Raw genomic sequence first — 26526 nt, forward strand, 5'->3', positions numbered from 1 at the left:
GGCAGCTGTTAATCTTGGCACACGGACACTGGGATTAGCACACACACGGTCCATGGCTCAGATAAACCAGGCCCAGTGGTTTAGCAATTTGTAACGCTCGTACTGTCTGGAGTTTCTTTTTTTATCTGGCGTTACTTGGTTTTGCTGTCTGTTTTGTGACTTTCTCTAGAACAAGACACCAGTTATTTTGAAAATGGCACACAAAAAGCCCGTGACACATAAAATGTACTATCTGTAACCTCTCACCTCATGTTGTTCATCTATACTGTATCAATCCTGCCTCCAACTTTTCTCTCTTCTTTCCTATATATATTTATATATTTTTTTCTTCTCTTCTCAGCTGGAATGTCCTGAGTCAGTCCCCCTGGCCCAGAGAAGAACTCCCAGCAGCAGCAGGGGCAGCCAGCGCTGATGGGACCTGCTGTTCCAGTATGAGCCTTCAAGATGCCGGCTGCGGCTATGCTAGCACCAACGCTAACGCCAATGTGGTGGCTAACACGGCTAGCGGCAGCATGCGGCGGCTCCTGGAGGACCAGGAGTTCACCCTGCGCGTCTACCCGGGCGCCCTGGCCGAGGGAACCATCTACTGCCCCGTGGGCGCCCGCAAGAGCACCACGGCTGCCGAGGCCATCGAGAGCCTGCTGGAGCGCCTGAGCCTGGACGGCACCAAATGCTACGTGTTAGCCGAGGTGAAGGAGTTCGGCGGGGAGGAGTGGATACTTAACCCCAGCGACTGCCCCGTCCAGCGGATGATGCTCTGGCCCCGCAACGCCCTGGAGAACCGCTGCGGCCTGGGCAGTGGCGAGGACTACCGCTTCCTGCTCCGCGAGAAGAACCTGGACGGCTCCATCCATTATGGGGGGAGTCTCCAGATGTGGCTGCTTGTGACCGAGGAGCGCCGCCGCATGGTGGAACGGGGTTTCCTGCCCCAGCCCGCAGGGGGCGAGCACCCTTCCGATCTGTGCGCTCTCCCCGAGCTGACGGAGCGCGCCCTGCTGGAGAGCCTGCGCGCACGCTTCCGTCAGGAGAAGATCTACACCTACGTAGGCTCCATCCTCATCGTCATTAACCCTTTCCAGTTCCTACCCATCTATAACCCCAAGTATGTCAAAATGTACGACAACCATGCGCTGGGCAAGCTGGAGCCGCACATCTACGCGGTGGCGGACGTGGCGTACCACGCCATGCTGCAGCGACGGAGGAACCAGTGCATCGTCATATCCGGCGAGAGCGGCTCGGGGAAGACCCAGAGCACCAACTTCCTGATTCATCACCTGACCGCCCTCAGCCAGAAGGGATTTGCCAGCGGGGTGGAGCAGATCATCCTGGGTGCGGGGCCTGTGTTAGAGGTAAGGACTTGATTGGTTTGTTGACTGGTTGTGGGGTTTTAATAATGTGTGTGTGTGTGTGTGTGTGTGGGAGAGGCTCCAAGTCTACGTACACAAGTGTGAATGTGATCGAGGTTTTGTAAAATATAGGTCGTGGCTGCTGACCCGGGTGGTGCTAGAAAGACAAGTAGAGGGGCTACATATCATATGAAGTGAGGATAAACTAGCGGTCACGACTTTAGCCTAAATTTTAATGTCTTACTGTCTCATCCTTCTTTATCCCATCCTTGGCCTCATGTAGTGATACCCTCTTCCTTGAGACATGAATTAATGCCCGGTATACACTTAATGATTTCGCCACACATGTTTTTGCCGTCCCAGATGAATTTTCGTGATGGGGTGAAATCCTATGAACTTGGGCTAGGTTCAGTACGTTGGGACTCACGTAGTTTGAGTGGGTCATGGACACACCGATAATGGCTGTTCAGTTCTCCAGACCCCTGTCGGATGTCCCGATTTAAAATAAAAATACTTATTTTTTTTTATATATTTTTTTTTAAGACATTTCAGAAATGCTGGTTGTGCATCTTGTAGTATGAGCAGTGCTACGACACGATTGGGCAAGGACTACTGCCAATGGCCAATGAGCACTCAGCAAGACCAAAACAATGATGGCGAAGAGGAAAGCAACAACAACACGCATGGTGTGGGCCGAGGTGATGGAAGACAGATTGGTGAAGCTGTGACCTATTTATATATCTTTTTTTATTTTACCTTTATTTAACCAGGTAGGCCAGTTGAGAACAAGTTCTCATTTACAACTGTGACCTGAGCTGACGTACCAAATGCAGGGCAGGATCAGCTAAAGAATCATTGTGTAATGTAAGCACCCACATCCTGGGGTTAGGTGAAAGAAAATCTGGAAATGTGAGCACGTCCCAAGTTAAGATTTTAGAAGTCGTATAGTATATGCTGTCCAGCATAACTGTCAATGAGACAAATGATTGGCAGCTTGCTTGACAGTAAGACATAGGGAAGTGGGGGGTGCTCACTGTGCTGCATACAGAAGTACAAATGCAGAACTATGTGTTGTGAATTATAGGTCATGGTTACAGGGAGGAAGTGCGACATGAAAGCCCAGTATATATGTTATTTCACTAGCAGCCATGTGTATTTAAGCATGAGACGAAGCATGTCACCGTGGATTATAGACATGTTTTAAATAGAGATTGGAATGCCTCGACATGCGGAACCTATATTTATCTGCTATTGCAACATATGAGCTGATGCTTATATACGTTATTGACCTAGAAACCGTGCTTGGACATTTTATAGCTCTTCAGAAAACCTTAATGCAGCATGGCCTAATCCAGATGGGATTAGGAGTCGATTTATGCATTTAGATTTTGATGTATTAAAAAAAAGCCAAGGACTACTAAAGGGCACACTAATTTTACTCAAGTCTGATTTGTGACTGCCTTTCAGTGCTCGTTTCAAAGTGATTGGCTGCAACAGGAGTCTCTGTCGAGTTTGTTGTTTTCCAGCGAGCATTTTGTCTGCCACGAGTCACGACACAAGAAGACTGCTGCACATACAGCAAGGTCATGGTAGAATGTGCACACTCACCATGTGCTTCACATGTGGACCCAATGCTGCAAAGCAGGCCTCGGATCTGGTTAGTTAGGGATAAGGGGGCCGGTAGTCCTCAGGAAATCATAAATACATTTTTATAAGACCTTATTCGAGTCTTCCGTTGAAAGAGAATACCTTTTTTTTATAATTTAAAAGGGCTTTGAACTTTGAATCTTGTGTTAGCTCATAACTCTTTTTATCTAAGGCTTGTTCACCAGTTCTGGTATCCTCCAGGCAAGTATTACGTCACCGTGAATCAGTTACTAGGTGTAGATATTTGACATGGATGAATCTGAACACCTGTCCGGCTCTCAATTCCAATGTGGCAGCTCTTCTGTTTTTTTGTTTTCTACAGTATGCTTTTGTAGGCTGTCGGTCTCCTACTTCCTAGTCTATAAGCAGAAGATAACAGACCTTGAATAAATACCTTGAAGTCGATAGTAATGACATGCAATTTCTTCTCTTAACCAGCTGAACATCCCAGTCTCTCTTTGATATGAGTAGCAGCTGTATCGAGTGGAGAATGTATCGCTCTGTGGGGAAGTTTCCCCAAGGTACAGATCTAGGATCAGCTTCCCCTCCACCAATCCTAATCTTAACCACCAGTGGGGGAAATGCAAAACTGATCCAAGATCAGCGTCTAGGGGCAACTTCCCCCTATTCCAGGAGGTATCAATGGCTAACTGTGAATACCTCGAGGCCTGACATTCTTTGTCCCGCTGAGCTGGACCGGTGTCGAGCAGTTTGTGGTAAAAAGGTCACAGATTTACAATCTGAGACGTAGAAGCGGAACTGCTAGACTGACTCTTCTGGTCTCCAGTATAGTCATGCCAATTACAGACCCATTTGCCTCGGTCAGATGCTCAGATGGGTCTAGTTAATCTAGCTGCTGGTGGTGGATTGTTGAAGTGGCTTGTCAAGTGGCCTGGGCTAACATTGAATTGTTTGCCCTGTGAGATTGCTTATCGGCCACTGCCGTTGGTTGAATGTGGGAGTTTGGGGAGAGCGGCAAGTGTTGCTCTGTTAGCTGGATGCTAGCAACTCGTGTTTCCCGGCGGCGCTTGCTATGGCTCCTCCTGTACTAGTCTTCTCATGTAACGTACACATGTACATGAGCATGTATCCAAGTTAGTCAACTTTATCTTATCTGTGGGAACGCTGGCTACTCTGGTTTCCAGGAAAAACAGAACAGAGATTCAGACACACGCGCACACACACACACACACGTTTGTAACCATGGCCTGAATCTGTTTTACACCCTTGCTGTGGGTAAACCATAGTGGTAGACTAGAGACACCAACTCACTGTGATTGGCATTTGACTTTGCTTATCGGTGAAGGGCACCATAGCCTGCACTCCAGAAACAACTAAAACCGCAATCTCCCGTCTACTCTTCTCCACCAATGCACCATCGCCACGACCGACAGCATGACATCATGCCAGCAGTATCATCTAACAGCTCGCTTCGCCCCAAATGTCCCAGTAGTCATTACTTACCATTAAAAAAAAAACGTTCATGTGTCACCGCAGAGGCCAGTAACTGCAGCCGTGCGTAATCTGACCTGCGTTCAGAGGCCCAATGACAGGAGAGGCATGACGGCACAGGGTGCCTCAATATTGTGCTGACAGGAACACTGTGGGATGATGGGAAAGAAGTGTGGCTAGTGTCATACAATGTTTTTCTAATCAGTCAGGTGACTCAAACGAGAAATGTTTGCCACAGGCCCCAAATACTGCCACTACACCTCTGCCTGTTTTAATCACCATCTCTTGAAGGAGAAAGACCTGTCTCTGAGACTGCTAACTGTATGACATTTTGCAAGCATTCAATAGCATTCATTCCTCGATAGTTTCCTGTCCCTGATTATTTGTAGGAGAATAAACGTATATCCCGACATTAATTTGAGCACTCCAAGATGGCACCGTTTGACTGAGAACTGCACTGCAGACAGTAGTTATAGTATTGTTCCGACCATATAGCCTGGCTCCCATTTTGAAGTTGCTCTCTATGCAGATGTTTTGCAGACAGCCAATAGACTATAGTAGGGATCCAGTATCAGTTAGCATTCGCTTAGCTCTCCTGGAAGGAATCCCCAGGGTGACAACCAGCTAATCTCTACTTCAGACAGACCCTACTTCAGGAGGTTGAATCTAGTTGGGATCAGACCACGCTAATGGTCAGGCTCGCCCTTGAAGGAAAGTGCTCAATTTACCCAACGCGGGGCATCACCTCATGCAAATCACCCGACGTTCCCAAGATTACTTGTTGCCTCATTTTTACACGGACCTTTGACTCGTCAAAACACCGTCGGTATCTATATGCCCCACATCCTTCCAATGACACCCTAATGTTCCAAAGTTTAAAAAAAGAAGAGGAAAAAAATCTAAATGGCTGCCCAACTCTCCTTCATACTGTGTTGGCCAACCACAAACCCTTCCCAGTCTGAATAAGCTAACACACTGACCTTAGCTGTGGGCTGTGTGTCTGGGGCTGAGAGACTGAATCTGGGGTTCTTCTTCTGGGGCTCTAGTCGACAGATTGTAGCCTGCTTTGTTCTCGTGGTGTTCCAGCAAGACGTGCCTGCCTACGGAGTAGTAATAGGCCTAGTAGTATGGTGGTGGTAGTAGTAGAAGCCACTGAGGCCACCGCCAGATATCACCTCTTAACCAGGCCCAGAGCGACGGACAGCCCTGTCTGCTGTGGCTCAGATGGATGGCTCCAGGTAGTGCCAGCCTCTTGTCTCTATCGATGGAGGTTGGGTGTAGAGGGTGTGTGTGTGGGTCTGTGAGGTGCTGCCCCATTCTCTGTTCAGACGCTTCTGAGCTTAAGATCAGAGATGGCCTTATCGCTTGAAATCCCATATAGCCAGGCATATGGATGCACTTACAGTAGACACCAGGCTTGTGTCCAGCTGTATAGCTACGTTTGCTCTGACTCAGTACATGTATTAGCTAGCTAGCAGCATACAACCCTGCATCCCACTGCTGGCTTGCTTCTGATGGGAGACCAGATGCTGCTGGAAGTGGTATTGGAGGGCCAGTAGGAGGCACTCTTTCCTATGGTCTAAAATAAATATTCCAATGCCCCAGGGCAGTGATTGGGGACATTGCCCTGTGTAGGGTGCAGTCTTTCGGCTGGGACATTAAACAGGTCTCCTGACTCTCCGTGGACACTAAAGATCCCATGGCACTTATCTTAAGACACCCTGGTGTCCTGGCTGAATTCCCAATTTGGCCCTCATGCCATCATGGCCACCTAATCATCCTAAGCTTCCAAATGGCTTATTCATCCCCCCTCCTCTTCCCTGTAACTATTATCCAGGTCATTGCTGTAAATGAGAATGTGTCCTCGGTCAACTTACCTGGTCAAATAAGGGTTAAAAAAATAATAAAAACTAGCGATTAACGGCTTACACGACTTAGGCAAACTAGCTGTGTGTGTGAGAGAGCGAGAACTACACTTAACAAAAATATATACGCAGCATTTTACAGTTACCGTTCATTTAAGGGATTCAGTCAATTGAAATACGTTCATTACAAGGAATTAAGATATACATCTGTTGCTCACTGATACCTTACAAAAAGGTAGGGGCGTGGATCAGAAAACAAGTATTTGGTGTGACCACCATTTGCCTCGTGCAGCGAGACACATCTGCTTCGCATAGAGTTGATCAGGTTGTTTGGGGCCTGGGAATGTTGTCCCACTCGTCTTCAATGGCTGTGCGATTGACATTCAATTCTCTGGCAACAGCTCTGGTGGACATTCCTGCAGTCATCACGCCAATTACACGCTCCCTCAACTTTAGACATCTATGGCATTGTGTCGTGTGACAAAACTACACATTTTAGAATGGCCTTTTATTGTCCCCAGCACAAGGTGCACCTGTGTAATGATCATGTTTAATCAGCTTCTAGATATGCCACACCTGTCAGGTGGATAGATTATCTTGGCATAAGAGAAATGCTTACTAACAGGGACGTAAACAAATTTGTGCACAACATTTGAGAGAAAAGATTTGTGTGTATTGAACATTTCTGTGATCTTTTTATTTCAGCTCATGAAACAGATGATAGATGAGGTAGTTATATGCATACAATCAGTGGTAAATAAAAAATAAAAAGCAACCTATGGAGAGAGTCATGTGAATAGAGGCACTGCAGATAGTGCTGATGACTGGTCCGTCCGAACCACGCATGAACAATACCTCCGGTGCCGACAGGGGCAGACGAAGCGGTGTTCTCGTCAGGCTCCGGAGACGGGCACATCGTGCACCGCTCCCGAGCATACTACTCGCCAATGTCCAGTCTCTTGACAACAAGGTTGATGAAATCCGAGCAAGGGTAGCATTCCAGAGAGACATCAGAGACTGTAACGTTCTTTGCTTCACGGAAACATGGCTCACTCGAGACACGCATCGAAGTCGGTACAGCCAGCTGGTTTCTTCACGCATCGCGCCGACAGAAACAAACATCGTTCTGGTAAGAAGAGGGGCGGGGGGTATGCCTTATGATTAACGAGACGTGGTGTGATCATAACAACATACAGGAACTCAAGTCCTTCTGTTCACATTCCTCACAATCAAATGTCGACCGCATTATCTACCAAGAGAGTTCTCTTCGATTATAATCACAGCCGCATATATTCCCCCCAAGCAGACACATCAATGGCCCTGAATGAACTTTATTTGACTCTATGTAAACTGGAAACCATAAATCCTGAGGCTGCATTCATTGTAGCTGGGGATTTTAACAAGGCTAATCTGAAAACAAGACTCCCTAAAATCTATCAGCATATCGATTGTGCTACCAGGGCTGGTAAAACCCTGGATCAAACCGCGACGCATATAAGGCCCTCCCCCGCCCTCCTTTCGGAAAAGCTGACCACGACTCCATTTTGTTGCTTCCAGCCTATAGACAGAAACTAAAACAGGAAGCTCCCGCTCTCAGGTCTGTTCAACGCTGGTCCGACCAATCTGATTCCACGCTTCAAGATTGCTTCGATCACGTGGATTGGGATATGTTCCGCATTGCGTCATACAACATTGACGAATACGCTGATTCGGTGAGCGAGTTTATTAGCAAGTGCATTTGCGATGTCCTACCCATAGCGTCTATTAAAACATTCCCCAACCAGAAACCGTGGATTGATGGAAGCGTTCGCGCGAAACTGAAAGCGCGAATCACTGCTTTTAACAAGGGCTTGGTGACTGGAAACATGACCGAATACAAACAGTGTAGCTATTCCCTCCAAGGCAATCAAACAAGCTAAGCGTCAGTATAGAGACAAAGTAGAGTCGCAATTCAACAGCTCAGACATGAGGTATGTGGCAGGGTCTACAGTCAATCACGGATTACAAAAAGAAAACCAGCCCCGTCGCGGACCAGGATGTCTTGCTCCCAGACAGACTAAACAACAACTTTGCTCGCTTTGAGGACAATACAGTGCCACTGACACAGCCCGCTACCAAAACCTGCGGACTCTGCTTCACTGCAGCCGACGTGAGTAAAACATTTAAACGTGTTAACCCTCGCAAGGCTGCAGGACCAGACGGCATCCCCAGCCGCGTCCTCAGAGCATGCGCAGACCAGCTGGCTGGTGGGTTTACGGACATATTCAATCAATCCTTATCCCAGTCTGCTGTTCCCACATGCTTCAAGAGGGCCACCATTGTTCCTGTTCCCAAGAAAGCTAAGGTAACTGAGCTAAACGACTACCGCCCCGTAGCACTCACTTCCGTCATCATGAAGTGCTTTGAGAGACTAGTCAAGGACCATATCACCTCCACCCTACCTGACACCCTAGACCCACTCCAATTTGCTTACCGCCCCAATAGGTCCACAGACGATGCAATCGCAACCACACTGCACACTGCCCTAACCCATCTGGACAAGAGGAATACCTATGTGAGAATGCTGTTCATCGACTAGAGCTCAGCATTTAACACCATAGTACCCTCCAAACTCGTCATCAAGCTCGAGACCCTGGGTCTCGACCCCGCCCTGTGCAACTGGGTACTGGACTTCCTGACGGGCCGCCCCCAGGTGGTGAGGGTAGGTAACATCTCCACCCTGCTGATCCTCAACACTGGGGCCCCACAAGGGTGTGTTCTGAGCCCTCTCCTGTACTCCCTGTTCACCCACGACTGCGTGGCAATGCACGCCTCCAACTCAATCATCAAGTTTGCAGACGACACTACAGTGGTAGGCTTGATTACCAACAACGACGAGACGGCCGACAGGGAGGAGGTGAGGGCCCTCGGAGTGCGGTGTCAGGCAAATAACCTCACCATCAACGTCAACAAAACAAAGGAGATGATTGTGGACTTCAGGAAACAGCAGAGGGAGCACCCCCCTATCCACATCGACGGGACAGTAGTGGAGAGGGTAGAACGTTTTAAGTTCCTCGGCATACACATCACAGACAAACTGAATTGGTCCACCTACACAGACAGCGTGGTGAAGAAGGCGCAGCAGCGCCTCTTCAACCTCAGGAGGCTGAAGAAATTCTGCTTGTCACCAAAAGCACTCACAAACTTTTACAGATGCACAATCGAGAGCATCCTGTCGGTGCTGTATCACCGCCTGGTACGGCAACTGCTCCGCCCACAACCGTAAGGCTCTCCAGAGGGTAGTGAGGTCTGCACAACGCATCACCGGGGGCAAACTACCTGCCCTCCAGGACACCTACACCACCCGACCTGGTCCCGACTGAGTCTGAACGCTTGGCGACAACAACACCAGGCTCCCGAGCATCGAATTTGTAAAACAGGAAATAACAAAAAAGATTGAGAAGGCATTACAACCGTACACAACATCAATTCACCTCCCAAGTATAGATAAGAAGAATAACCTCATACAATACAATGAAAATTATATTCAGTGCTAGTACTGCTAGATCTATAGCAGCGGCATGAAGTCAGGTGTTGTTGCCAGCCATAGCTTTCCACCAGCACCGTACCATCCTCTAGTCCAACCAGCTGTGGGATGTTGACCCCTGTCACAGTGCTGTCCTTCACAACATTATCCTCTGCATAGTTCTTGAAGGTCACACTCCTCATGCTTTAGGTGTAACCTGTGCTTGCTTGGGCCAGCTCTCGTTTTGATGGGAGGCATTAGACCATTCTCCTTCTATGACTGGTGGAGGAGAGTCAGGTGTGTTCTACTGATGCTGAAAGACACAAATTCCAGATACAAATATTTTAGCATTATTATACAATAGATTCCCGTAATCACCGTCAGACACCTAGCTAACTTGATGGGTCGTCAGCTAGCTAGCTAACAGTGAGCTTTAACTTGGGATCTTTTGTTTAGACAAAAGTTTATCTAGCTAAACAATGAACCATAATCCCAATCCATAAAGTGCTAGCAATACAAAACGATTGTCATAGCTAGCTAAAGTTAACCAAATAGGGTCAATGTTAGCTAGTTAGCTAGCTATCATTAGGCTATAACTAGCGATGCGAAATGGCATTCCGAGAGAACATTACTACACGCAGATCATACACGTAATGTTAGCTAGCGAGCCAGTCATCTCACGTCAGCTAGCTAGCTAACAGTAAGCTTCAACTTGCAATGAAAACAACTTTCTGACAAAATTAGAAACGTATAATAACTTTAGCCCCCACCCAAACTCTGACCATTTTACTCGCCCTAGCAGAGCTGGTTAGGCTGTTTTCGTGTTATCCAGAGCGTTGGTGACTGTAACTGTTCTCCTGGCAACAATTGAATTACGCTTTTTTTGCTGACATTTACTGACACCAGCCATATTCAACGGGTGTTCAGCGTTGGTAAATTCATCAGTTATTCTGCGCTCTGGCACACTGATGTTTACAACTCTCCTGTGAAGTAGTGACCCGCAACATACGCCTAGTTTCCTGAAACGGGTCACATATTTCCTTCTATGTTGCCAGCTATTGTGGCAGACCAAGGAGACTTAACAGGTTATTGTATTTGTCATGCCTTTCTAGGATAGCTTTCATAACGTTGGACTAAGTACTGCAGGGGGTCTACCTGAGAGCTAGCGTTAGCATGTTTTTGCCTAATAATGAGCTCCTGTTAGCACATCTCTCCCCATAATCCATATCCCCAACGCACTGCACGCACTCCAATGGGCTCCCAACATCTGTTCCCTGGATTATACTCATCCCGCCTCTCTCTGATCTCTTGCTCTCTCTTTCTCACTCTCTTTTTCTGGAACATTCCCCTTTTCCCCCTCAGGAAATTGTACAGGATGCATGTACCTTAGCAGACAGCTGTACATGGTATACTAAGACAGTTGTTACGTTAGTATAGCTTCAACAGGAAAGACAATGTTCAATACGTATCATTGTCTCCTTTGGCTGTCCTCTGTCTCGTTGCTCTTCTACAAGACGGTTGAAGTCTGATTTCTGGAGACTTAGCCATTTGTGTATCCTCACTTTAAACTAGTGCTGGCACAATTACCGTATAACCGTGTAACCAGCGGTTATTGATGAAGACCATCAAGAAAAGAAAAGAACGGGTGTCTTCGGAAAGTATTCAGACCCCTTGGCTTTTTCCACATTTTGTTACGTTACAGCCTTATTCTAAATTGGATTAAATAAATACAAATCCTCAGCAATTTACACACAATATCCCATATTGACAGTGAAAACAAGTTTTTTGACATTTTTGCAAATGTATTAAAAATAAAAAAAAACTGATACCGTATTTACATAAGTATTCAGACCCTTTGCTATGAGACTCGAAATTGAGCTCAGATGCTTCCTGTTTCCATTGATCATCCTTGAGATGTTTCTACAACTTGATTGGAGTCCACCTGTGGTAAATGAAATTGATTGGACATGATTTGGAAAGGCACATGAGCAAAAACCAAGCCATGAGGTAGAAGTAATTGTCCGTAGAGCTCCGAGACAGGATTGTGTCAAGGCACAGATCTGGGGAAGGCTACCAAAACATTTCTGCATCATTGAAGGTCCCCAAGAACACAGTGGCCTCCATCATTCTTAAATGTAAGAAGTTTGGAACCACCAAGACTCTTCCTAGAGCTGGCTGCCCAGCCAAACTGACCAATCGGGAGAGAAGGGCGGGGAGGTGACCAAGAACCCGATGGTCACTCTAACAGAGCTCCTCTGTGGAGATGGTTGTCCTTCTGGAAGGTTCTCCCATCTCTGCAGCACTCCACCAATCAGGCCATTATGGTGGCCAGACAGAATCCACTCCTCAGTAGAAGGCACATGACAGCCCACTTAGAGTTTGCAAAAAGGCACCTAAAGACTCTCAGACCATGAGGAACAATCATGCTGTGGGGATGTTTTTCAGCGGCAGGGACTGGTTCGTAAATTCAGATGAACGGCAAAGATGAACGGAGCAAAGTGGAACAATCCTTGATGAAAACCTGCTCCAGAGCGCTCCATGACCTTAAGCACACAGCCAAGACAACGCAGGGGGGGCTTCGGGACAAGTCTCAATGTCCTTGAGTGGCCCAACCAGAGCCTGGACTTGAATCCGATCAAACATCTCTGGAGAGACCTGAAAATAGCTGAGCAGCAACGCTCCCCATCCAACCGGACAGAGCTTGAGAGGATCTGCAGAGAAGAATAGGAGAAACTTCCCAAATACAGTGCCAAGCCTGTAGCGTCATACTCAAGGCTGTAATCGCTGCCGAAGGTGCTTCAACAAAGTACTGATTAGAGTATCTGAATACTTATGTAAATGTGATATTTCAGTTTTAGATTTTTTTTATAAATTAGTAAAAATATCTAAACCTCTTTTTGCTTCGTCATTATAGTGTATTGTGTGTAGATTGAGGGGAAAAAACTATTTCAATACATTTTTTAACAATGCTGTAACTAAACAAAATGTGGGAAAAGTCAAGCGGTCTGAATACTTTCCGAAGGCACTGTATATGTCTATTAGCAGGGTTTCCCATTTTTGCTTTAACGCTGAACTGGCACACCTGATTTTAAATTATTAAAATAATCATCAAGCCTTTGGCTAATAATTACCTCAACTTTACAAAGCGCTGGTGGTGATATATATTTATTTATCATTTTATTAATTTGCTTGTTTTGGGAACGAACAACTGACTGAGGACTGTATGGCGGGGCATTCGTGAGGTTGAGTCCGGTTCTGCGGTAACAGGGACTCTTAACAATGTGATTTGTTGCTCCTTGCTGAAATTGAGAATGTTCATTCAAATGATGTTAACTGATGTGGTGCTTGCAATGGAATGTCTTTTTTGTCATGTCAAGTGAGTTTAATCAACAAATCACAGCACATAGTGATGTGTACACTTCCTGCTTTTATTTCATACTTTGCTGCTATGGGCAGAGCCGGAGGAAGAACTGCGACATCCCACTCCCAAATTTTTACAGTTTAAATGGAAATCAATGAACAAAGTAGACCAGACCCAGCTGCTATCGAATTAGTGTCTATTGGAGAGCCACCGCCCTTACGTAGACGGGAACTGACCATTTTTTTCAATGGTAAACGGCCTGAGTCTATGGGTATACTCGCAATGGCTGCCAGTCAACCCATTATGCCATCGTTGATTTGAATGGGGAATATTATTCATTCTATTTCTATGGTTGCACACGCAGTCAGGAGGGTACATTTTTGAGTTGTTTTGCTATTTGAACGGTTATTACGGTGAACGCTGTCATTTGGCTGTCCAATTACGGTCATCCAAAATGCCATGACCGTCACAGCCCTACTTTAAACTCTACCTTTTTATTTTGACTGGGCTATTTTGTCCGGTGCGAAAACTCTTACGTCAACAACACAGTGCACCAAAAAATTGTCCTTGCTGTCACTCAAGACATGCCATCTCGACATCCACTCGTACACAGTTGTCTTGATTGTATAATGTACTGACTGTACAGTATACACGCTCCTTGTCAGTCTCTGCATGTGTTGTGCAACCGGCATGAATTAAACAAACGTGTTATCACAGTTGATTTCTCCCACGGCCGCTGCTGTGTTGTGTAATTATTCATGTGCGAGAGAACTGCTGCTCGGTGTGGGAGTTCAGTATCTCTAAAGATGTGGTGTGCTCTAGCCTATGTCTGTTCATTTCCATTTTCAGTGAAAGTCAGGCCTTGGCTGTGTTGCTATGCTCAGACTCATTTTATTCAGGGCTATGTTGTGTTCAGTACAGATTCGTTTTAACTCCGACCAGTCACCTGTATTTGCACAAGTCACCCCTCTTTGCACATAATACCATGTTATACCTAAGCAAGTTAAACATGTCTTCATGTCATAGACTGCACAACTGCAGCACACCCACACGCAAAGCTAGAATGAAATGGCCTAGCGCAGGAAATGTATTGTCCGAATGGGCTTGATTCAATCGGGGCCTGCTAACTTGGTGACCGGCCAATCAGATTTAGATGAGATTAAAGCCATTAGGCATTTTAGTTGGAGGCCAGCTCCATCATGGACTGAGTCAGTGAATCGGATCTGCACTCTGCAGCAGTGACCTCACCAACTTTATCCAGTTAGCCTAGCTAGCTATCATCTATCAAACTAATACTTGATCTAGTTAAATAGAGTACACAAAACATTAGGAACACCTTCCTAATATTGAATTGCACCCCCCCCCCATTTGCCTTCAGAAAAGCCTCAATTCGTCGGGGCATGGAGTCTACAAGGTGTCGGAAGCTTTCACTGTGATACTGGTCCATGTTGACTCCAATGCTTGCCACAGTTGTGTCTAGGTGGTGGACCATTCTTGATACACATGGGAAACGGTTGAGCGTGAAAAACCCAGCAGCGTTGCAGTTTGACACAAACCGGTGCACCTGGCACCAACTACCATCCCACGTTCAAAGGCACTTCAATCTTTTGTCTTGCCCATTCACCCTCTGAATGACAGACATACACAATCCATGTCTCAGTTGTCTCAATGCTTAAAAATCATTCTTTAACCTGTCTCCTCCCCTTCATCTACACTGATTTTGAAGTGGATTTAACAGGTGACATCAATAAGGGATCATAGCTTTCACCTGGTCAGTCAATGCCATGGAAAAGAGCTGGTGTCCTTAATGTTTTGTACACTCAGTGTATATATTTTGTCACATACACCTGATGGGTGTGGTGAAATGTGTTGTTTTACAGGGTCAGCCATAGTAGTACGGTGCCCCTGGAGCAAATTAGGGATAAGTCCATTGCTCAAGGGTACATCGACAAGTTTTTCACCTTGTCGGCTCGGGCATTCAATCCAGCAACCTTTCGCTCACTGGCCCAATTGATTATACTTTAATTAAGGACTAAAACCAAACAAACTGTGTAGATGAAGACTTTTTATGATAATGGACCTATATTCATACAGTTTCTTGCCTGTCTAGCTCGCTAATAATCACAGTGCACAGTCAATAGACCTACATTCATACAGTTTATTGACTGTCTAGCTCGCTAATAATCACAAGACAGTCGGAGCATTACAAATTCCAAAAACGATTGATAGAGGACATTTTTTTGCAAATGTTGACGGCAAGGAAGTACTTTAAGTCAAGTAGTGTATGTGGACACCTGCTTGTCGAACGTCTCATTCCAAAATCATATGGAGTTTGTCCCACCTTTTCTGCTATAACAGCCTCCACTCTACGGTGAAGGCTTTCAACTAGATGTTGTAACAATTGTTGTCGACTTGCGGGCACTGATGTTGGGCGATTTAGGTCTGGCTCAGAGTCGGCGTTCCAATTCATCCCAAAGGTGTTCGATGGGGTTGAGGTAAAGGCTCTGTGCATGCCAGTCAAGTTCTTCCACACCGATCTCGACAAACAATTTCTGTATGGACCTCGCTTTGTGCAAGGGTGCATTGTCATGCTGAAACAGGAAAGTGCCTTTTCCAAACTGTTGCCACAAAGTTGGAAGCACAGAATCGTCTATAATGTCATTGAAAGCTGTTGCGTTAAGATTTCCCTTCACTGGAACTAAGGGGCCTAGCCCGAACCATGAAAAACAGCCCTAGACCATTATTCCTCCTCCACCAAACGGTACAGTTGCCACTATACATTCGGGCAGGTAGCGTTCTCCTGGCATACGCCAAACCCAGATTTGTGCGTCAGACTGCCAGCATTTCTGTTGCTCCAGAGTTCAATGGCGGCGAGCTTTCCACCACCCCTCCCGACGCTTGTGTGTGCGACTGCTCGGCCATGGAAACCCATTTCATAAATCTCCCGACTAACCGTTCTTGTGCTGACGTTGCAGTTTGGAACTCAGTTTAGAGTTTCGTAACCCGAGGACAGACAATTTTTAGGTGCTACGCGCTTCAGCACTCGGGGGTCCTGCTCTGTGATCTTGTGTGGCCAACCACAGCCGCGTTGAAAGTCACTGAGCTCTTCAGTAAGGCCATTCTACTGCCTATGTATGTCTATGGAGATTGCATGGCTGTGTGCTCGATTGTATACAACTGTCAGCATCGAGTGTGGCTGAAAAAGGCGAATCCACTAATTTGACGGGGTGTTCACATACTTTTGTACATATGTAGTGTATAACCAATATTCAGTGGCGCTCTTCGGACCTCGTTGAAGACCGAATGAGTTCGAAACCCCTGAGCTAGACCTTGCTGGTCGGCCAGCAGAACCAGTTAGACTTGTGGTCTCCAAACTTTTCTAGCGTGAGAGCTACTAAAAATGAAACATGTCGCGAGCTACTAATTTTTTGTTGTTGTATAGCTTTCAAATAGGCACATTCTTCTCTTCTCTACCCTGCAACTCTTCCCCGGGTCAGTTGTGTACAAGATATGTGTTTTCTGGAAACAAGGGCAGGAAGTACTGCTGAATGATTAACCAAAATGTTTATTTTTCCGTTCAATTATTTAAATTCCATTTTGTTTTTGTTTTTTGTCCGTGAGCTCAATGCCCAGTTTCTCCAGAGATTAATCAGAACATGCCCGAACTTTGCAATGTAGTTGGGAGTTGTAGTTTCCAGCAGGCCAATATACTACATAGTTTAGCGCAATTGTTTTCATAAGTAACTACAGTGACCACAATCCATTGCGCGCCTACTTGTCTGGTCTGTGTGTGACAGACGCAGAGAGGGAGAGAAGAGACTAAAGACATGCGATCGAGAAGGATAGAGAACAGTTGCTTCAAGGTGTCTACATGAAAATACTTGATCTAAGTGATTGATAGTTGGTATTCAGCAGTCATAAAAGTAGGCCTTGTTTAGAAGAACTACAGAAATAGTGATTTTTGTCAGACGGCATAAGCAGCAGCTCTAAAGAGATGAATTATAAAGTCACCAAATCAATGTAATATCCACAACTTAAATATTTTATTAGTTATGTGAATAAATGATGGTTAGTAAGTGATAAGCAGTAATGGGAAGTCACTACCATCAATGGAATTGTATTAATGATTTTATTTTGCGTTACAGAAAACTGTGTTTTTTTTTCTTCCATAACCGAACCGACTTCAAATAGGAAGTGTGTCATTTTTGCAAAGCTTTGTGATTGGTTCATTCGAGTGAGCCTTGCGCGTCAGTCACAGCACGTAAGAGCGTAGTGACTGCCAATGCCACTTTAGGATTAACGCTATGTTTTCACAGAGACGCAGGCAGAGTTTAAAAAAGAAAGAAAATACCACAATCATGACTAGCTCACTAGGCGGGTTTAACTGTACCCCGATTTTTACTCCCCACACCTTTCAGATATAAAGAAAAGGCGGGATAAAGAATACAGTATGGTAAAGATTGCGGGGTTTTGTCTAGATATAACTGGTTCATTCCATCTCCAGAAAGCACAAGAAAGAGGATTTCAACACTCACCATCTCCGATTTGTTTTCAAATGTTTCTGTAGTTAGAAACCGAGAAGGTTTAGCATTCCTGATACAATATTTGGCTGAAAGATAATCTGAGAAATGAAGCTAATTGATTGCACCCAAATTGGCCATTTCATTGTTTAGCTTCATTTCTCAGTATCTGTGTCTAACTTCAGAAACCATTTCGGAACAATCTGAGATGGTGGGTGTCATGCCTTGCTGAAATTAAATGGAACGACCCTGGAGTCCAGTACAAATGCAGCTTCCTTACAAAATGTCTGCTTCCTCCCTTTGTGCCTCGATCGATAACAGGAACTGAGATCCTAATTACCGTGGCAGATATTGCAGCATTCTAACACAAGATGGCATCAGAAGGGTTGCCTCAGGTGGAGTACTGTAGATTCAAGAAATCCTGGATGCTATGGCGGATCTCTCGCAGCATCCTACACACAAGCTAGCACAATAAAGGGCCACAGCAAGAGAAAGAGTAGAATAGCATTAGCTTAGCATAGCGTTAGTGTAGCCTCAGGCGGTAGTGCTGTACAGTAGATTCCATTAGCCTAGCTAGGCTATCTCTGGTGGCTGTCCCCCCCCCCCCCCCCCCCCTCACAGTGAGACCCCCAGTTGGGATACAGCCTGCAGCAGACTCACTTATTCCATCACTTCACTGTGACAGTAATTAAAGCTTTGATTCTCTCCATCTCCCTCCCCCCCTTACTCTTTAAGTTTTTTCCCACTTTGTCGTTCTGCATGTCGCTCCCTTTGGAAAGAGATCAGTGTCATCTGTTGAAAAAAAGATTGCTTTTGGTTAAAATTATGATTTACGGTACTGCCGCTAAATGGCACAGGGGTTGCTTGGCAGGCGTTTTGCTTGAGTGAACAAAATACCGTCGCTATGTTTTGACTTCTGATTTCAATTAGAAACAGTGGGCCGTCACCAACGATGAGAAATTAGAAAGAATGGGGCTGGCACACTTAATTATTGCTCCAGAAAGGTGTTTGATGTGCACACGCTATCTGAGCTAAAACATGTTGTCATATTGCCAGGTTGGTCAGATCAGTTAAGCCCAGCTAGACATGCTAGGCTAGACATTGAGTCATATTTCTGGCATCAGACACCGTCTGTAAAAGCATCAACAGTGTTCTGCGACGAGTTGTGTGCACATCTTTTTGTAACCCGCAATGGTTTTTGCGCAAGCGGATTCAGTGGGAATATCCGGGTCATTGAAAAGACTTGTCAGTTCTTTCTCCCACATGGGGCTATTGAATACAATAGATGTCACAATCTGAATCAACATGTTTTTATTCTCTTCACTTCCTTGTAAAGCACAAGTGTTTGTACACGTTAGGGAAACCATCGGGTTTGAACAGGTCTCTAAAGAACTGCCCTTACCCAACACAAACACAAGGTCTCTCAATCAAAACATATTAAATAGAGTCTAATTCACAGTCCGTAGCCTTTGAAACGAGGCTGTGTAATGAACCGCACAGATGTGCTATTGAGATTCGCCCCTTTTCTGAATGGTTTCGAGAGGGGAAATATAAAGCAGGGGAGTGTTTGGCTGAAGTTTGAACTTGTCCACGGAGTTCTCTTCACTCCACACACAGCCCTGGCCCAACGGGTGTTGCCATTTCAAGGATATGTCATTTAGAGGGAAGTGTGTGCTCCTGTGCATGCGTGCGTGTGTGCACATGTCTGTGTGGGCTGTGTATACTACACGTGTACATCTGAGTAGCTTGAGTGGCTCACAGCTTGCTTACCCATCACCCATACTCCCATGTAGGGTAAGTCTCTCCTAATAGTCTTTCATTCTCCAAACCCTCTGTTGTAACTCTCTCTCCCCCGCGTCAAACTCTCTCCCTCATATTCTCATAAATTAACAGGAGCCCATGTTGCCCTCGTTCCCCTAGCAAGTGAGTATGCCGCAAGTTGAGTTAGAATAGAACGCCGTCCGCTGTAATAGGCCACCATGAAGGAGCTGTAGCACCATACAGCTGTACGTCTTGACTGTGTCTTCCCTTCCAGCAGCAGCAGTGCAGAGAAGAGATCAAAGAGCCCTGTTACAGCGCCCGCTCCCTTCTCCGATCATCTTCCTCCCGTTCCCTCTCCTCTCTTCTGTTTCTGGGTTGGCACAGTGCTACAGGGGCATGTGGGATAGGACTCGTATGAGCAAGGAGAAGGGGGGAGAAGGAGAGGGGAGAAAGAGAGGTATATAAGGGATTGAGCTCTAATAAGAGCGATGGGGAGTGAAGCTCTGATGAGGAGAGGGTGGAAGGGGGGGGGTCCAATTATAGGGGGTTGTTTTTAATGTATTCCAATTCCCTAGTTTTTATTGTAGTCCAATTCACTCTTATACAGTGCATTCGAAAAGTATTAAGACCCCTTGACTTTTTCCACATTTTGTTACGTTACAGCCTTATTCTAAAATGTATTACGTTTTTTATTTTTTTACAATTTTTTTACAACCCCATAATGACAAAGCAAAAACAGGTTTTTAGAAATGTTTGCTAACATAAAAAACTGAAATATTACAGTTACGTAAGTATTCAGACCCTTTACTCAGTACTTTGTTGAAGCATCTTTGGCAGTGATTATAGCCTCGAGTCTTCTTGGGTATGACACTACAAGCTTGGCACACCTGTATTTGGGGAGTTTCTCCCAATCTTCTCTGCAGATCCTCTCAAGATCAGGTTGGATGGGGAGCGTTGCTGTACAGTTATTTTCAGGTTTCTTTGGAGATGTGTGATCGGGCTCAAGTCCGGGCTCTGGCTGGGCCACTCAAGGACATTGAGACTTGTCCTGAAGCTACTCCTGCATGGTCTTGGCTGTGTGCTTAGGGTCATTGTCCTATTGGAAGGTGAACCTTCTCCCCAGTCTGAGGTCCTGAGCGCTCTGGATCAGGTTTTCCATAAGGATATCTCTGTACTTTGCTCCATTCCTCTTTCCCTCTATCCTGACTAGTCTCCCAGTCCCTGCTGCTGAAAACATCCCTACAGCATGATGCTGCCACCACCATGCTTCACCGTAGGGATCGTGCCAGGTTTCTTCCAGATGTGACGCTTGGCATTCAGGCCAAGGAGTTCAATCTTGGTTTCATAAGACCAGAGAATCTTGTTTCTCATGGTCTGAGAGTCCTTTAGGTGCCTTTTTGGCAAACGCCAAGCAGGCTGTCTTGTGCCTTTTACTGAGGAGTGGCTTCGGTCTGGCCACTCTACCATAAAGGCCTGATTTGTTGGAGTGCTGCAGAGATTTTTGTCCTTCTGGAAGGTTCTCCAATCTCCACAGAGGACCTCTGGAGCTCTGTCAGAGTGACCATCAGGTTCTTGGTCACCTCCATGACCAAGGCCCTTCTCCGGCGATTGCTCAGTTTGACTGGGTTTGACGGTTTGACAGCTCTAGGAAGAGTCTCGATGGTTCTAAACTTTTTCCATTTAAGAATGATGGAGGCCACTGTGTTCTTGAGGAGCTTCAATGCTGCAGAAATGTTTTGGTACCCTTCCCAAGATCTGTGTCTCGACACAATTCTGTCTCAGATTTTTACGGACAATTCCTTCGACCTCATGGCTTGGTTTTTGCTCTGACATGCACTGTCGACTGTGGGACCTTATGTAGACAGGTGTGTGTCTTTCCAAATCATGTCCAATCAATTTAATTTACAACAGGTGGACTCCAATCAAGTTGTAGAAACATCTCAAGGATTATCAATGGAAACAGAATTCACCTGTGCTCAATGTTGAGTCTCATCTCAAAAGGTCTGAATACTTATGTAAATTAGGTATTTCTGTTTTTCTCCATAAATTTGCAAAAATGTCAAATCTGTTTTTGCTTCGTCATTATGGGGTATTGTGTGTAGATTGATGAGGAGAAAAAATAATTGTATCCATTTTAGAAGGCTCTAACGTAACAAAATGTGGAAAAGTCCTGTGATCTGAATACTTTCCGAATGCACTGTAAGTCCACTGTGTGACCAACTAGAACCTTGGCTTGCCTTTCCTTTCAGACTCAATGGCTTTTGATAGACCCCTTTACCATGTTATTGTATACAAATAAGGAACCCCCCCCTCCCTGCCCCATCACCTCTCCCCGTTTGGAGGGTCTTTGGAGGATTGACTTTCATCGCTCCATAAACTGCTTTAACAAGCCATGTCTGTTTTTGTCTGCGCCTTTACTACTTCCTAGTACTTTATCCTAGTGAACACAAAAACATTTAAACACAGGGTCCCTCGCAATGGCTTTTCTGACCCCCGAGGCAGAGCAGTGTCAGTAATATCTCCTGTCACATTGGAGTCCTGCACATTCACTCACAGGATGCATCCCCTGTTTTGAGGCTAATGGGTATTCTGGACTAAGAGACAGCCAGGCCTTTTATGTATGTGTCATATGCTTTGATCACTGGCACTGCATCCGTCCCCCAGATGTGAAAGTATTTGGATCAATAAATATTCTGGGTGGATCGATATCGTATTTTGGGTGGATCGATGTCGTATTTTGGGTGGATCGATATTTTATTATTGTTGCTCCTTAATTATTTGTTATTTTTCACACACAAAATTCAGGTTCTTTTTTGTAAATACTTAACACTTGTTTTTCTTAACTGCATTGTTGGTTAAGGGCTTTTTAAGTAAGCATTTCACTGTAAGGTCTACACCTGTTGTATTCAGCGCATGTGACAAATAAAATGTGAATTTATTTGGATTTGATATTTGGCGTGGATCTATATTATTGTGTGTACTTATGGTTTGACCCTAATGTGTATTACAGGGATATGGTTGTTTTTTTCAGCACAGCATTCTATTTTGCTCCTTTGTACCATTTCCCTCCTTGCCTGTGCAAATACAAATCCATGCCATTCTAAATACCCAGTTAGACTCTGTTTGTGTTGTGTGCGTGTGGCATTTTTGGGGGGGGGTTACGTGAGCTAGATTGACGCCACGAGTGTGCTGTTAGAATCTGAGTGGGCTCTGTGTGTGTGTGTGTTTTGGTTTTGGGATTACATGTGGTACGTGTTACAGTAGCCAGTCGTAATGTCACGTCGGAGCTGTGCATTCTTGCGACTCCGCACTGGTAGCCCTGATGTAAAAATAGGCTGCGCTGCTGAAACAAACGGGGCTGTACCCAGAGTATTGGTCCCTCCATAGAGAGTTGGAAAGAGACACAGAGAGAGTGGAGAGAGGTGGACAGACAGGCATATTTCAGACAGACGGAGACATTTCAGAAGGACACATTTCAGACAGAACGACAGGAAATACTGACTATTTACAGGAGGGGAAAAAATGAGGAGAGGAGTCTCAGATGAAGGAAATCCGGTTTCTTTCTCCGCTCCCCAAACGTTCCTCCGTTTCCTCCTTCCCCGCTAGACGGAGATAAGACGACAAGAAGCCGAGGCCTCTTATTAAATCAATTTGAGTAAATCCACCATTCCAACCGCTCGCTAATTCAACTTCCATCTCTCTTCCCCAGCGGTTTGGGTAACACAATACCAAGCTATGGAGGAAAGAGACCGACCGATAACTCCTCCGCCTGCCATTTTGGCTTTAGCCATGCGACCGTTGCTAAGTGAGTTAATGGAAATCAGAATTCCTGTTAAAAGTATAGGTTATTTATACGTAGGTTCGGAAACAGATAAAGTGGAGGTATTAGTTTAATGCCAATAAATCTGGCCAGTCTCGTAAACTTTGAAACTCTCCTGTTATTGAATGAGCTCACCTTTTAGAGAAAGCTGACCTAGATATACCATATATAAACACAAGTATGTGGGCACCCATTCAAATGAGTGGATTTGGCTATTTCAGCCATACCCGTTGCCGACAGGTTTATAAAATCGAGCACACACAGATCGAGCAATCTCCATAGACACAAATTTGCAGTAGAATGGCCTTACTGAAAAGCTCAGTGACTGTCAACGTGGCACCATCATAGGATGCCACCTTTCCAACAAGTCAGTTTGTCGAATTTCTTCCCTGCTAGAGCTGCCTCGGTCAGTTGTGAGTGCTGTTATTGTGAAGTGGGAAATGTCTCGGAGCAACAACGGATCAGCCGTGAAGTGGTAGGCCACACATGCTCACAGAACGGGACCGCTAAAGGGCTGAAGCGTGTAAAAATCGTCTGTCCTTGGTTGCAACACTCACTACCAAGTTCCAAACTGCCTCTGGAAGCAACGTCAGCACAATAACTGTTCGTTGGGAGCTTCAGAAAATGGGTTTCCATGGCCGAGCAGCCGCATGCATGCCTAAGATCACCGTGCACAATGCCAAGCGTCGGATGGGGTGGTGTGGACTCTGGCGCAGTAGAAACGCTTTCTCTGGAGTGATGAATCACGCTTTACCATCTGGCAGTCCGACTGACGAATCTGGGTATGGCGGATGCCAGGAGAACGCTGCCTGCCCCAATGCATAGTGCCAAATGTAAAGTTTGGTGGAGGAGGAATAATTGTCTGGGGCTGTTTTTCATGATTAGTTATAAATGCCCATGATTTTGGAATAAGATGGTCGACGAGCAGGTGGTCACATACTTTTGGTCATGTAGTGTTATTCCTTCTGAATCAAGAAATAAATCGCCAAACTCACAGCCCTGGTTAGTAGTAGTATGCCATCTCCAAATCACCACACTTCCGTCCCTGGATATTAAGGATGCATTGCGGAACACCACACCTCATGTTAACGCTGTGGACTCAACACATGCTTAACCCTATGGGGCCTATTGAAACAGTTTCTTCGTAATCTATTCCTTATTGAACATCACATTACATTTGTCATTTCAGTAATTTTATTTCGGATTTTGCCTAATAATATACCGTCAGGGTGATTTCTTCACGTTACCAATTTGTCTCTTGGTAAAGTCCCTCGACGCTACCTGCTACCTCCTAGTCATAACCAACACAAACACAGCTACACCTACCCAAGCTAGCATCTACCTTTCATCACTCAACCGCCTCAGCTATTGTATCAATGTTTGTGTTACATTCCTGGCCCATGTAAAACCATTGTTTGCTGTGTTGACGCAGACAAGCCCAGGCTCTCAACAATGGAAGCTGGTGTTATGGTCTATTCTGCATTCCAAATGGCACCTTTTCCCCTATATAGTGTAATACTTTTGACCAGGTTGTGTGTTTTCAGGGAATAGGGTGCCATTTGAGACACACACTGCAACTTCTATTGTAATGAGATGGTGTTTTTCTTCTTTGGGGCCGTCTGAGTTCAGATCAGTCCGGCTGCAGGTATCAGTGCCTGGTCTGCTGGACTGACTTTGGCACTGACAGCCGCTCTTTCAGATCCAGAATAAGCAGTTTTCCAGAGCAGAGAGCTCTCTCCCTCTTTCTTTCTTTCTTTCTTTCTTTCTTTCTTTTTTTCTCTCTCACTCACTCACTCACTCACTCACACACTGTTACACAGTATGTCACTTAACACAAATTCTGGACCATAACTTTTCTGGCTCTTCTTTTTCACATTACTAACTCTCTCACACACACATGCTAGAGCGCACACACTTGAATTCACAAATCTTTTAGCAATTCATAAATCGTTCAGAGCCTCTCTCCTCGCATATGTAAATGTGCGCGCGTGCACACACACACCGCTGACTTGACTTCAGTAGATCTGCTGGTGGAATGTTCTTCACAAGCTAAGGTTAGAACCACTGCACCGTCTTACCATCAGCAGCGTAGCTTCGGGAAATTAAATCACCGTTTACCATTCCTTTAGTGCTATTTTAGGGGGGAATCTATGCATTGGTGTTTCCAACCTTACATTTCAAAGCATTTATGCACAACCCTATATTATTACACACACACATATATACATACATATATACACATATATACACATACATATATATATACATATATACACATACATTCATACATACATATATACACATACATTCATACATACATATACACACATACATTCATACATACATGCATACACATACATGCATACATGCATACACATACATGCATACATGCATACACATACATGCATACATATACGCATACATGCATACATATACATATACGCATACATATACACATACACACATATATACATACATATACGCATACATGCATACATATACATATACGCATACATATACACATACACACATATATACATACATATACGCATACATATACGCATACATATACATACACATACGCATACATATACACATACATACATATACACATACATACATATACACATACACATATATACACATACACATATATACACATATATACACATACATACATATACACATATATACACATACATACATATACACATACATACATATACACATACATACATATACACATACATACATAGACACATACATACATACATATACACATACACAGTACCAGTCAAAAGTTTGGACACCTATTCATTCAAGGGTTTTTCTTTATTTTTACTATTATCTACATTGTAGAATAATAGTGAAGACACCAAAACTATGAAATAACACATGGAATCATGTAGTAACCAAAAAAGTGTTAAACAAATCAAAATATATTTTTAAGTAGCCACCCTTTGCCTTGATGACAGCTTTGCACACTCTTGCCATTCTCTCAACCACTTTTTGTGTCGCTACATGATCCCATCTGTGTTATTTCAATGTACAATGTAGAAAATAGTCAAAATAAAGAAAAACCCTTGAATGAGTATGTGTCCAAACTTTTGACTGGTACTGTGTGTGTGTGTGTGTGTATAAATGTGTATGTTTTAATTTAAAGTATGCAACTTTTTTAAGCCAAGATAAATCACTATAGAGCTCTCTAGTAAGTTGAAATGGGTGAGGAATGACTGAGTACCGTGCCAA

The 26526-nt window shown here is 44.9% G+C and overlaps 1 protein-coding gene across 1 annotated transcript in view; it reads left to right on the top strand.

The window, feature by feature from the left end:
• The first annotated feature begins 431 nt into the window (after window positions 1-431).
• myo9ab (myosin IXAb) overlaps window positions 432-26526 on the top strand; it is a 156715-nt gene continuing 130620 nt past the window's right edge. The window contains exon 1 of the mRNA XM_039017992.1: window positions 432-1349. Within this exon, the coding sequence (XP_038873920.1) occupies window positions 432-1349 (918 nt within the window). The remainder of the gene's footprint in view (window positions 1350-26526) is intronic.

Source organism: Salvelinus namaycush, chromosome 21 (genome assembly GCF_016432855.1).
Source record: "Salvelinus namaycush isolate Seneca chromosome 21, SaNama_1.0, whole genome shotgun sequence".
NCBI lineage: Eukaryota > Metazoa > Chordata > Actinopteri > Salmoniformes > Salmonidae > Salvelinus > Salvelinus namaycush.